Genomic DNA, 14,329 nt, shown 5'->3' with positions numbered 1-14,329 from the left:
GAATTAGAAAGTCTTCATTTGGCAGCAATCATAATAATAACGGTTTAGGAAAGAATCATCATTAGTTTTTTTTTTTTTTTTTTTTTTAAGAGAAAAGGGTCTCACTTTGTTGCCCAGGCTGGTCTTGAACCCTGGGCTCCAGCAGTGGAGCTGGAGCCCCCCAAAGTGTTGGGATGATAGGCATGGGCCACCACGCCCAGGTCATCAGTACCTATTAAAACAATAGGTGAAAAGTAGAAATTTTATTTAGATTATTGTGTTTAAATTCTAAAAAGTTATTACTTCTCAGGTTGTCTTTTAAAATTTCTAATCTTGTTTTATGAATGCAATAAATGCAACATCTTATTATATCTGTCAGGTAATCTCTTTTGTTTGTTTACGTTTTCCTATTGCCTCTATGTTTGTGTTTGTTTTTTTATTAGCTTGTTTTGCCCCTCCCTTTCAAATTGGAGTCTAATAACTCATATTAAAACATTAAGCAGACTGGGCATGGTGGCTCACGCCTGTAATTCCACCACTTTGGGAGGCCAAGGTGGGCATATCACTTGAGCTCAGAAGTTTGAGACCAGCTTGGGCAACATGACAAAAACTCGTCTCTACAAAAAAAATTTACAAAAATTAGCTAGGCATGGTGGCCTGCACTTGTAGTCCCAGTTATTAGGGAGGCTGATGCGGGAGGATGGTGGAGGTTGCACTGAGCCGACGTTGAAAGGCAGAGATTGCAGTGAGCTGAGATCTGCACTACTGCACTCCAGCCTAGACGACTGAATCAGACCCTGTCTCAAAAACAAAACAAAACAAAACAAATTAGTAGCTGTATGTGTGTTGCATGGCTTGTTTACCCTGGGGCCTTTTTTTTTTTTTTTTTGAGATAGGGTTTTGCTCTTGTTGCTCAGGCTGGAGTGCAGTGGCGCGATCTCGGCTCACTCAGCCTCCGCCTCCTGGGTTCCAGTGAGTCTCCTGCCTCGGCCTCCTGAGTAGCTGGGACTATAGGCATGTGCCACCACGCCTGGGTAATTTTTGTATTTTTTTTGTAGCAACGGGGTTTCATCATGTTGGTCAGGCTGCTCTTGAACTCCTGACCTCATGGTCCGCCTGCCTTTGCCTCCCAAAGTGCTGGGATTACAGGTGTGAGCCACTGCATCCGGCTAGGGCATTGTTATAAGGTGATCAAGTGATGAGGCAGCTTTTATTTTGGGAGAGTCCCCAATACTAATTTTTTTTCCCTCTAGGTTATTCAGATTTTCCAGAGAATATTGATAATGGTAATAATAGTTGAAACGTACATAGCACACAGCGTGTGTGGACACTGTTCTAAGCATTTTATATGTATTAACTCATTTAATTCTCACAGTGATCTCTATGAGGTTGGTACTGTTATCACCATCTCCATTGTGAGCAAATTGAGGCTGAGTAATAGGGTGACACAGCTTATTTATTGGCAGATATTTGAACCCAAGCAGGCTGGCTTCCAAATCTCTATTTATATTCGTTGATGCCCTACTGCCTTTCCTATGCACTGCCCACTGGCTAGAGGGCTGGCTTGACTCCTGGCTGCTTGCTTTCCAGGGCCCAGTGGGAGAAGAAGCTAGAGGAAATGCATTACAGAAAGTATACTTTATTAATGTCCCGCTACTTTACCTTGGGCTTGATGTTTCTGGCTACAAAACCGCTTTATGAAAACAAATCCACAGTTTGGCAAGAGTTTGGCAAGAGGGGTTGAGAGCTTGTGTGAAGACAAGGATAACATAGGATGGAGAAGAACTGGGGATCCAATTGCCCTGAATACAAACTTTCAACCAATCTTTCTATTTTCATAGCTTTACCACACCTTCTTCTAAGTGTTGAACTTTTCCTGTATCTGTTGATTCTCAACTGCCTTCAGCTCAAAATAATCCACATGCAAAAGTGGCATATTTTTGGGTGGCATATTCTGATCCCCTTCATAATTTTATTTTTCTTTTTTGAGATGGAGTTTTGCTCTTGTCACCCAGGCTGAAGTGCAATGGCATGACCTTGGGTCACTGCAACCTCTGCCTCCTGGGTTCAAGCAATTCTCCTGCCTCAGCTTCCCGAGTAGCTGGGATTACAGGCACGTGCCACCATGCCTACCTAATTTTTGTAGTTTTAGAAGGGATGGGGTTTCACCATGTTGGCCAGGCTGGTCTTGAACTCCTGACCCCAAATGATCCACCCACCTTTGGCCTTCCAAAGTGCTGGGATTACAGGTGTGAGCCACCTTGCCTGGCAGCCTTCATATTTTTTAAAATGACTTGAGTTCCTATCCTAAGTATAGCAAGAGAGACAGTATTCCCTGGTATCTGTGAGATTTCTTATAACTTCCAACTGAATTTAAAAAATCTCACTATATCTCTTCTCCATCTTCTCAGTCTTGCTTTTGCCCAGGTTAGAACACAGTTCTTTTCTTTTTTTTACACAAAGTTCTTCTCACATAATGTAATTGTGTGGGTAGAATTTACTGAAGATACAGCATTAAGACTGGGCTGCTTCTCACTGTCTTATTTCCCATCTTGGCGCCCTCCAGCCTCTCACCCTGTTGCTAGACCTTGGAGTCCACACACCTTCTCGATTTATTTGTCATCTCCTTGATTTTTCCTTCTTAGTGTATCTAATCAGAAGTTGTTTTGCCCCTACCTTTCAAACTGGAGTCTAATAATTCATATCAAAATGTTAGACACTACAAAGATCATATTTTCTCCCCCCCTTTTTTTTTTTGAACAAAGCAATTCAGTTTTCTGCCTGGCTATGTCTGTGGGCTTCCTCTTTTATACCTAGAGATGTCAGCAAGATAGTCTCTTAAACCCTAATGACTCTCTTACTGAAAGGAATTCCACACTCAACACTTAACATAATAACAAACTTCACCTACCCATATGTATTCATTCATATGTTCACGCACATCTACTCATTCATCCATCCACTCCACTCCATTCTCAATTTCTCTGCTTTTGTCTGTTTATTCTCTCTCTTTCTCTCTCTCTCTTTCTCTCTCTCTGTCTCTCTTTCTCCTCTCTCCAGATACCCAGAACACTATGGGAAGTTAGTTTTTTTCTCTTAGTTTTAAATTTTATTTATTTATTTATTTTCAGAGGCAAGGTCTCGCTCCATTGCCAAGGATGGAGTGCAGTGATGTGATCATAGCTCACTGTAGCCTTGAACTCCTGGCCTTGAGAAACCCTCCCTTCTTGGCCTCCCAAAGATCATACTTCTATTTCACTGTTATATGGGACAATGAATAATTAACCTGTGATCTATGAGAAGATTGTTCCGAAAGCTGAATTCCTCAACACAGCACGGAATTCCTGTAACTGAATGAATCACTAACAATGTTAGTGCTGTAAAAATATATGCTTACAATTTTATAAATGTTTATAATATATACATAGCATTTAATGTTTGTTATGTGTGAAGATTGCTTTATATTTACTATTGGTTCTTCCTTTTTTATGTTAGTCAAAAGTAACTTTGTAGCATCAGAGGCATAGGACAAGTTTGAAATAAATTTCATTCTTCAAAGTGCTCCTCTTCCACCCTGACAATGATCAACCCATTTTTTTCTCCCAAAGGCAGGAAAAGTTATTCCAGTTGGTTACAGAGTTGCAAGCTGCGTGACTGAAAAACTTCCCAGGGTGAGCACTTTCAATATGCCTTTATGTTTCTATTTTTACCTTGTGTGTGAACATTAAGAAATAGGCAACTCAACGTTCCTTATGAAAGTGGTGTACATTTAATGTGGTCAATTTGGATTCTTTACTGTATTTTGAGGCCTTCTATTGATTTTGTCCAAGAAAGTGAAAATCCCAGGCTTCCAGTTTCTAGCTCTACAGGGATTCAATTACAGGGGATTCAATTTATTTCAGTGGGAATAATGGTATACTTTGTAACCTGGATACTTCCTGGTTGTTTTCTAAATGCAACATTTAAAGTAAGCTGTTTAGGGCACATGTTCTCAGGATCTGTGTCATGGAAAAAAATGTTATTTACTTCCATTAATAATTAAATACGTTTTAGGGGGATGTTCATTATTTGGGGCTGTAGTTCCAAATGTGCTTACTACATACATACACTTAAGGTTGTTGATTGATTGGTATAGATCGGTTCTGTTAATATTTTTAGAAACTGTACTTACTACTATTTTCTTGCCTCACTCTTTGTAGCTAATTACTCCACCTGCGGCAAAAAAGTATTTCAACTTCAGATATCCACCTGCTGGAGTAGAAAGAGTATTTTATGGAAGAGCAAATGATCCCCAAATTGCACCTTATTTGACACATGGAATTAGATCTAAAATTTCAATACCGGTAACTTATTTTCTTTTTTTCCTTGTACATTATTAATTTACCAAGGTGAAAATGCACAATCAGGTATTAGTGAAATTCATGAGTTCCAATCTCCTTCCCACCCATATTTTTACTAGGCTTTTCTCAATCTATCTTCCAAAAGCCTTTATCTTGAGCAGTAGAAAAAATCCAAGCAGCAGCAGCCAAGGCGGTGTGAAGAAATTAATAGTTTAAGCCAAAAACTATCTATTCTTCTCTCAAATGATAAAAGCCTAGTTGCATTCCATTGTCTCACAATAAAGAGAAATGCTGTCAGGCTTTGTTAGACAGTAAAGAAGACTGTCTTGGCGGGGTGTGGTGGCTCATGCCTGTATCCCAGCACTTTGGGAGGCTGAGGCAGGAGGATCACCTAAGATCAGGAATTTGAGACCAGCCTGGCCAACATGACGAAATCCTGTCTCTACTAAAAGTAAAAAAAAAAAAAAAAAGCTGGGGCATGGTAGCGGGCACCTGTAATCCCAGCTACTTGGGAGGCTGAGGCAGGAGAATCGCTTGAAGCCAGGAGGCGAAGATTGCTGTGAGCCGAGATCATGCCACTGCAGTCCAGCCTGGGCAACAGACTGAGATTCCATCTCAAAAAAAAAAAAAAAAAAAAAAAAGACTGCCTTAGTGACTTGCCTAGAGGCCCTGTGGAATACTTATATAGACATTGAGTAGAGGTGGAGTCAAAATGTTTGTTATCTGCTACTGATTGAATGGACACTCTAGATTCAGAAGACCTGATCTCTGTATCTGAAGAGAACTTTTGGAAGTCAAGTGGTTCTTGTGCTTTTCATTTTCACTTTTCTTTCTTTCTTTTTTTTTTCTTTGAGACTGAGTCTCACTCTGTCGCCCAGGCTGGAGTGCAGTGGCGTGATCTTGATTCACTGTAACTTCTACTTCCCGGGCTCAAGCGATTTTTCTGCCTCAGACTCCTCAGTAGCTGGGACTACAGGTGCGTGCCACCACATCTGACTAATTTTTTATTTTTTTATGTTTAGTAGATACGGAGTTTCACCATGTTGGCCAGGCTCGTCTCAAACTCCTGACCTCAGGTGATCCGCCCTCCTCAGCCTCCCAAAGTGCTGGGATAACAGGCGTGAGCCACTGCACCTGGCATCACTTTTCTTAAATATTTGAGTCGAGTAACTTGGAAGCTATCATCGTAAACCTTTTAGTATCACTGAAACCTTTTAACTCATTAGAAAGTTCTTCTAGGCATGTTTAAACTTTATAGCCAATTCCGACAGTTCATTTGAAGGTGAGCAAAGCCAGTGATGATAATGAAATGTTTTCCCACAATCGTACAGTCTCCTCTCCCTAGCTGTTGATTAGGGTTTCCATTTTCAGGTTTGTACTATTTTTGTTGATGTATTTGTGCATTGTATGATTTCTTTTAGGCAAACACATTGATAAACCCACAGCCTATTACCACATTTCAACAGAAAATTAAAGATAAAAAAGAATCTATATATCTTAGCAATCGACGAGCACCATTAGGAAAATCTCATGATCAAGCACCAGGATTACCTAAAGGAATGGACACAATCAATACGACATTTGGGACAGCAATCATCAGAGGTAGTAAAAAAAAAAAAAAAAAAAAAAGGGGGGGTGGGAAGGGGCTGGTAAAATAAGTTTCTTTGGAAAATTTGATCAAATATCTTATTTGTATGATGTTTGGCGATGGTGTAAATAATGACTCAAGAAGGAAAGATGGGATTGTAGCAAGAAAGTTATTCTCAGAACCAAAATCCTTGACATGTATGTATGCAGAAGCAGGAAAAATTCAGGTATTGGAGTCCAGATATAGTGAGCATAGTAGGTATGGTGTAAAGACAGGAAAGTACTCAACAAAAATTGGCTCTGGGACTAGCTAGAGAACTGCAATCCCTTTGCCTTGGACATCCATTCGTGTGTTCTGTTTCCATCAGTGCTTCACATGTGTTCATGACTCCGAACTCTTTATGAAACAGAGTTCATGGCACAGGTAAGTTTGGTAAATGCTGTATACCACTCTCCATTCATGCAGATCCATGAGATCTACGTGCATATTAACCAATCACAGGGCAGAGTGACTTCCACTCTGATTCTGAGAGGGAGTAGAGTACCATCTTTCAACAAATAACTCATTGGAACTGGTCATAGGCCATTCTTCCTTCTGAAGACCCAGGTTCCTGCCATGTTGTTGGGTGCCTTTCTTTACACCTTTCTCAGATTTCTCTCCTATACTCTTTTTGAGGTTATCCCCTCCCTCTAGGAGTCTTACCGTAGATCTCAAATTCCATCTTCCTTTGTTTTTGTGGAGAAATTCTCTCTTTGTCTTTCCATACCCATTGAGGCTCTCTTCCAGGAACCTTAGCTTTGTTCACCAAAAGGCTCACTAGATTATTTTCCTTAAGGTAGTGACATCTACTCTGAAGGCAGATTATACTTTGGAATGTAAAATCTGGAGTTGTACCTTATTGCATCAGATCTAAAGTTTTTTAAAATTTGACACATGAAAAATGTATTTTAGAGTAGATTAAATATCCTCTCCTTTTTATGTTTCATAAACATATGAAACATATATTTATAAACTATGTATATTTATATTTATATAGAGACTGGGGTCTCACCATGTTTCCAGGCTGGCCTCAAGCTCCTGGACTCAAGTGATTCTCCCACCTTGGCCTCCCAAACTGCTGGGATTACAGATGTGAGTGACTATTTCCCACCTCTTCTTTTTGATAGGTTTAAGAAATCCTATGTATATGAACTGTTAGACATGGCATTATAGCCATTATATCATAACTGCTACCTAGGATTAGTTTATTTAATGTGGAAAGTATTCTCTAAGTGGTCCTCATTTAAATATATAAAAGAAACAATGTTTCAAAACATGTATATATGTGTATCATTAAGTGTAATGTTCATATATCAAAAAGAAGTTCTGCTTTACAGGATTATTTTGATTGGAATCATCTTCTGATATTCTTAACTATTAGTTTATATACCTTAATTCTTGGCAGAAAGGCCAAAATAAAGGAAACTTCTTAATCTATGTTGTTAGGTCGAAAGGGAAGAGTGAAATTGTAAATGGAGTTACATTTACAAATTACTATCTAAAGCAGTAAAAACAAAATTATTCACTGTACACAAAACTGGGTACCACTAGTCATGGGAATGCAGCTATTAAACAAACATCTCTTCTAGATTTAGGACCAGTAGAAGAATTTCTCCCTGATTCCAGTGATTTCCCTGGTACCTCTGGCTACACTGAGGATACAGATTCATTTTTTAAAATTAATTAATTAGTTAATTAATTTTTTGAGACGGAGTCTCACTCTGTTGCCCAAGCTGCAGTGCAGTGTTGGGATCTCAGCTCCCTGCAACCTCTGCCTCCCAGGTTCAAGTGATTCTCCTGCCTCAGCCCCCCGAGCAGCTGGGATTATAGGCGTGTGCCACCACGCCCGTCTAATTTTTGTGTTTTTAGTAGAGACAGGGTTTCACCATGTTGCTCAGGCTGGTCTCAAACTCCCGACCTCAGATGATCCACCCACCTCAGCCTCCCAAAGTACTGGGATTACAGACCTGAGCCACTGAGCCTGGCCTGGGAATGCAGATTCAGATCCAAACAGACACAGGGTGTATGCGTCCATCTAAAACTGCCAAAATTTACACCATGGCTACCCCATAGGGCATTAGGGGTTCTAATTTGTGGTTCAGATTTGTTTAGATCATCTTGAGAAGTCTGCAGTAAACTAAAATAAAAATTGTACAGAGATTCTCAGGACCAGGAATTTAACTGTGCTTGGAATATGGCTTACCACGATGCTAAACAGTTAACTGATAATAGAGTTCTTTTTTTTTGAAATGAAAGTCTTGCTCTGTCACCCAGGCTAGAGTATAGTGGTGCCATCTGGGTTCACTGCAACGTCTGCCTCCTGGGATCAAGTGATTTTCCTGCTTCAACCTCCCGAGTAGAGTAGCTGGGACCACAGGCACATGCTACCACACCTGGCTAATTTTTGTATTTTTCGTAGAAATGGGGTTTCACCATGTTGGCCAGGCTGGAATTTTTTTTGTGTGTGTTTTTTTTTTAGTAGGAATAGGGTTTCATCATGTTGACCAGGTTGATCTCAAACTCCTGACTTCAGGTGATCCACCCTCTTTGGCCTCTCAAAGTGCTGGGATTACATGCATGAGCCACTGCTCCCAGCCAACTGATAATAAAGTTCTAACATGCTTCAGTCTTCTAGGGGGTGAGCCAGGTCAAGCGGGCTTCCCTTTCTTGATAAATCTTTATGTTGGCTTTGTGATCTCTCGGGATGTCTATGTAGACTTGCATCCAGCATCCCTAATTTCTCATTTGTTCTAGTCAATATAAACGTCTTATAAATAGATTAAAAAGTACCTTGGAACTGATTTTATTAATTCTTCCTTCAGAATACTCTGCTAAAGATGTGGTGAATCCACCAAAATCATATGAAGAAGTATTTAAAGAAGGAAATGAAGGACATGATTTGTATGTTGTTTCTCATAATGATTATTGTGCAGGTAAGTGTCCTCCAATGCAAAATGGGCCTGAGGATATGGGACTTACGGATTTGTGAAGAGGAATAAAGGAGATAAGTACACAAAATTAAATGCCTGGCATGTAATACGTGATTAATACAATCTTATTCATAAGGTCATAAACCATGATAGCTGGGAAAACCTCTACCGCATATACTTATGGTTTTAAAAAAATTTTATTTAATTTTTTTTTTTTTTTTTTTTTTTTTTAAGACAGGGGTCTCTGTTGCCCAGGCTGGAGTGCAGTGGTGTGATCATGGCTCATTGCAGTCTGCACCTCCTAGGCTCAAGCAATCCTTTCACCTCAGCCTCCTGAACAGCTGAGACTACAGGTGTGCATCACCACGCCTGGCTAATCTTTTGAGTTTTTAAATAGAGATGGGGTCTTCCTATGTTGTCCAGGCTGGTCTCAAACTCCTGAGGTCAAGCGATCCTCCCACTTTAGCCTCCCAAAGTGCTGGGATTACAGGCATGCACCACTGCACTCAGCTCAATACTTATTCTAAGTGCTTAATTTTACATTAAGAATATTGGGTGATGGTCAAGTTCACAAATTTTTGAATCAGATCAGGTTCAAATCCTAGCTCATCTATTTACTATCTTTTAAAACTTGGGCAATTTACTTATTTGATCATTATATATTCTCATCTCTTAAATGGGTATAGTAATATTGTGAGGATTGATTAGATGTCAGATGCTTAACGTAGTACCTGGAACATAGTTAAGTACTCATAATTATTAGCTGTTATTATTATTATTATTTTTAGTGATCTTGTCTTAAAGTTTCATATCTAGTAGCATATTACTAGAATTATTCCATAACACAACTGAAAAGGCATTAGTTGTTTATAGTGCTATAAAATAAAACTCAATTGCCAATATGTTGATGTTAAGTAAAGTCTTGATATAATAAAGGATTGAGAAGTAGACTGTGATACATGTCCTGAGAAAGCCTATGGATTGTGCATGGTTCATAAACTCAGTCTTTATTAGCTAGAAGAGCTGCCCTTCACTGCAGCACAGCAGGGGTTTGTGCTCCTTATTTCTTATTTCTTTACTTTTCTCCTCCACTGCAAGAAAGGGGGGGCTTTCTTGCTCCCCATTTCTTATTTCTTACTTTTTCTCCTCCACTGCCATCTAACACTAGACTCCCTTTCTATGCTCTCCTCCCAAATTTCTGTTCATAGCTTCATGTTTGGAGTCTGCCATTTGCTTCTGTCATAGCTGATGTGTGTTGGTTCTCCTCTTCCTTCCTTCCTTCCTTCCTTCCTTCCTTCCTTCCTTCCTTCCTTCCTTCCTTCCTTCCTTCCTTCCTTCCCTCCCCTCCTTTTCCGTCCCCTCCCCTTCCTCCCTCTCCTTTCCTTTTTTGTTTCTTCTCCCCTTTCCCTTTCCTTCCTTCTCTCTCCCGCCTCTTTCTTTCCTTTCCTTTCCTTTCCTTTCCTTTCCTTTCCTTTCCTTTCCTTTCCTTTCCTTTCCTTTCCTTTTTCCTTTTCCTTTTTTTCTGCCTTTTTCTTTTTCTTTTCTTTTTTTGTCAGTGATAAGGAAGTATCTGCTGGTTCTTTACATGCCCCAACATGTTCCCAGATTGTCTAAGATTGTCCCTACTCTCACACTGCCCCTGTTGCTATCTGCACAGATGCCATATTTCTTCTCACAGTCTTGACTTCTCTCCATATCTTTACTCCTCTACTTCCCTAACCCATTCCTTTCTTTTGCTCTTTCCCTCCTTTCTTTTGTTCTTTCCTCCCTTTCTTTCGTTCATTCCCTCCTTTCTTCCTTCTCTGTCTTGTGAAAATATTTTATTCATGTTTGAAAAAGTTTCATGTCTATTGCACAGTCTAATCCAATGCTCTTTAATTGTTTTAAAAAGAACTTTGATCTGAGTGCAGTGGCTCACTCTTGTAATCTCAGCGCTTTGGGAGGCTGAGGCAGGTGGATCACTTGAGCCCAGGAGTTTGAGACCAGCTTGGGCAACATAGGGAGAATCTGTACCTATGAAAAATAAATTAAAAAATTAGCCAGGCATGGTGGCGCATGTCTGTAGTTCCGGCTACTTGGGAGGCTAAGATGGGAGGATTGCTTGAGCCCAGGAGTTCCAGGTTGCAGTGAGCCACGATTGCACTACTGCACTCTAGGCCTGGGCATGAGTGAGACCCTGTCTCAAAATAAAATAAAAAGCAAAAAGAACTACGTCAATAAATATGTACAATGTATAGACAACTTACAATGAGATACCTTATAAGCATTTAACAGTCTGAGAAAAATAAGTGTAGTTTTTTATATTTAGAAGAGCTCTAATGGACCGTAACATGACTACAATTTCCTTCGTTTGCTATTTTTATGGAAGTTTCAATGGCATCTTGAAAAGTTGTAGAATCTGATCTTTTAAATATGATCTTAATATTTCCCTCATAAGGAAAGTAGCTTTTTAATTATAGAAATACATTATAATTGTAGATAACTTAAATATTAAAAAATGAAGAAAGAGTAAATATAACCTTGAAATCCCATTAGCTAGAGATAACTACAGTTGAGAAGTTGAACATTTTCAAAATTATTCTTATTCTTTTTTTTTTGTGGGTACATAGTAGGTATATATATTTATGGGGTACATGAGATGTTTTGACATGGGCATGCAACATGAAATAAGTGCATCTTGGAGAATGGTGCATCCGTCCCCTCAAGCATTTATACTTTGAGTTACAAACAATCAAATTATACTCTTTAAGTTATTTAAAAATGTACAGTTAAGTTATTATTGACTGTAGTCACCCTATTGTGCTATGAAGTAGTAGTTCTTATTCATTCTTTCTAGTTTTTTTCCCTACTACCCCTGCTATCCTTCTCAGCCTCTGATAATCATCCGTCTACTCTCTATGTCCATGAGTTCAATTGTTTTTATTTTTAGATCTCACAAATAAGTGAGAACATGCAACGTTTGTCTTTCTGTGCCTTGCTTATTTCACTTAACATAATGATCTCCAGTTCAATCCCTGTTGTTGCAAAAGACTGGAATTCATTCTTCCTTATGGCTGAATAGTACCCCATTGTGTAAATGTACCACATTTTCTTTATAGGTTCATCGTAATTTATCCATTCATCTGTTGATGGGTACATAGGCTGTTTCCAAATCTCATTGTAAACAGTGCTGAAACAAACACAGGAGTGCGTGTAATCTCTCTGATATACTAATTTTCTTTCTTTTTTATTTTATTTTCTTTTTTTTTTTCTTTTTTTGAGACGAATTCTTGCTCCGTTGCCCAGGCTGGAGTGCAGTGGTGTGATCTCGGCTCACTGCAACCTCCGCCTCCTGGGTTCAAGCCATTCTCCAGCCTCAGCCTTCCAAGTAGTTGGGATTACAGGTGCCTGCCACCATGCCTGGTTAATTTTTGTATTTTTAGTAGAGACGGGGTTTTGCCATGTTTACCAGGCTGGTCTTGAACTGACCTCAGGTGATCCACCCATCTTGGTATCCCAAAGTGCTGCTGAGATTACAGGCATTGGCCACTGCTCCCAGCCTGATTTCCTTTCTTATGGGTATATACCCAGCAGTGGGATTGCTGGATCATATGGTAGGTCAAGTTTTAGTTTTTTGAGGAACCTCCGAATTGTTCTCCATAGTGGTTGTACTAATTTGCCTTCCCACCAACAGTGTACAAGGGTTCCTATTTCTCCACACCCTCACCAGCATTTGCTATTGCCTGTATTTTGAATATAAGCCATTTTAACTGGGGTGGAATGATATCTCATCGTACTTCTGATTTGCATTTCTCTGATGATCAGTGATGTTGAGCACCTTTTCATATGTCTGCTATTTGTATTTTCTTTTTTTTTTTTGGTGAAATGTCTATTTAAATGTTTTGTCCACTTTTTTGATCAGATTATTATTATTTTTTGTATACAGTTGAGTTCCTTGTATATCCTGGTTATTAATCTCTTGTCAGATGGGTAGTTGGCAAGTATATTCTCCCATTCTGTGGGTTGTCTTTTCACTTTGTTGATTTTATCCTTTGCAGTGCAGAAGCTTTTTAACTTGTCGTGATCCCATTTGTCCTTTTTTGCTTTGGTTGCCTGTGCTTGTGGGATATTACTCCAGAAATTTTGCCCAGATCAATGTCCTGGAGATTTTCCCCAATGTTTTCTTGTAGTAGTTTCATAGTTTGAGGTCTTAGATTTAAGTTTTTAATTCATTTTGATTTTATTTTTGTATATGGCAAGAGATAGGGGTCTAGTTTCATTCTTTTGCATATGAATATCCAGTTTTCCCAGCACCATTTGTTGAAGAGACTGTCTTTTCCTCAGTGTATGTTCTTGGCACCTTTGCCAAAAATGACTTCACTGTAGGTGTGTGGATTTGTTTGGATTCTTTATTCTGTTCCATTGGTCTATGTGTCTGTTTTTCTGCTAGTGCCATGCTGTTTTGGTTACTACAGCTCTGTAGTATAATTTGAAGTCAGGTAACGTGATTACTCCAGTTTTGATCTTTTTACTTTGGCTTTTCTGGATATTTTGTGGTTTCATATACACTTTAGGATTTTTTTTCTATTTCTGTGAAGAATGTCATTGGTATTTTTGTAGGGATTGCATTGAATCTGTAGATTGCTTTTGGTAGTATGGACATTTTAACAATATTGATTCTTCCAATCCATGAACATAAAATGGTTTTTGATTTTTTGGTGTCCTGTTCAATTTCTTTCATCAGTGTTTTATAGTTTTCATTATAGAAATCTTTGATTAAGTTAATTCCTAGATATTTAATTTTATGTGTGGCTATTGTGTTTAATACATGGGATTACTTTTTAAATTTCTTTTTCACAGCATTCACTGTTGGTATATAGAAATGCTACTGATTTTTGTATGTTTATTTTGTATCTTGTAACTTTACTGAATTTATCAGTTCTAATAATTTTCTTGTGGATTCTTTAGGTTTTTCTAAATATAAGATCATATCATCTGCAAATAAGGGTACTTTGACCTCTTTCTTTCCAATTTGCATGCCCTTTATATCTTTCTCTTGTCTGATTGCTGTAGCTTGGACTTCCAGTATGAAGGAAGAACTTTTAGTCTTTTCCCATTCAGTATCATCCTAGCTGGGATTCTGTTGTGTACACCTTTTATTATACTGAGGTGTGTTCCTTCTATATCCAGTGTGTTGAGGGTTTTTATTATTACAGGCATTAGCCACTGCTAATGTTGAATTGCTACTATTATTATTACAGGCATTAGCCACTGCTAATGTTGAAGGGATGTTGAATTTTATCAAATGCTTTTTCAGCATCAATTGAAATGATCATATGGTTTTTTTACTCTTCATTCTGTTGATATGATATATCCCATTGATTGATTTGCGTATGTTGAAAAATACTTGGGTCCCAAAGATGAATCCCATGAGACTTGCAAATATTATCTTAAACCCATTATTTTAACCTGAT

General features: G+C 38.7%; 1 protein-coding gene across 4 annotated transcripts in view; it reads left to right on the top strand.

Annotated features, from left to right (window-relative positions):
* EFHB (EF-hand domain family member B) overlaps positions 1-14,329 on the top strand; it is a 64,841-nt gene that overhangs the window by 20,731 nt on the left and 29,781 nt on the right. For all 4 annotated transcript variants that reach the window (XM_008009265.3, XM_008009263.3, XM_073023637.1 and 1 more), the window contains exons 2-5: positions 3,588-3,650; positions 4,179-4,322; positions 5,741-5,921; positions 8,769-8,879. In XM_008009265.3, the coding sequence (XP_008007456.2) occupies positions 5,879-5,921; positions 8,769-8,879 (154 nt within the window). In that variant the 5' untranslated portion in view covers positions 3,588-3,650; positions 4,179-4,322; positions 5,741-5,878. The remainder of the gene's footprint in view (positions 1-3,587; positions 3,651-4,178; positions 4,323-5,740; positions 5,922-8,768; positions 8,880-14,329) is intronic.

This window comes from Chlorocebus sabaeus, chromosome 15 (genome assembly GCF_047675955.1).
Source record: "Chlorocebus sabaeus isolate Y175 chromosome 15, mChlSab1.0.hap1, whole genome shotgun sequence".
NCBI classification, from domain to species: Eukaryota; Metazoa; Chordata; class Mammalia; order Primates; family Cercopithecidae; genus Chlorocebus; species Chlorocebus sabaeus.
Note: the sequence above shows the minus strand (reverse complement) of the source record. Positions and strands in the feature narration are given on the sequence as shown.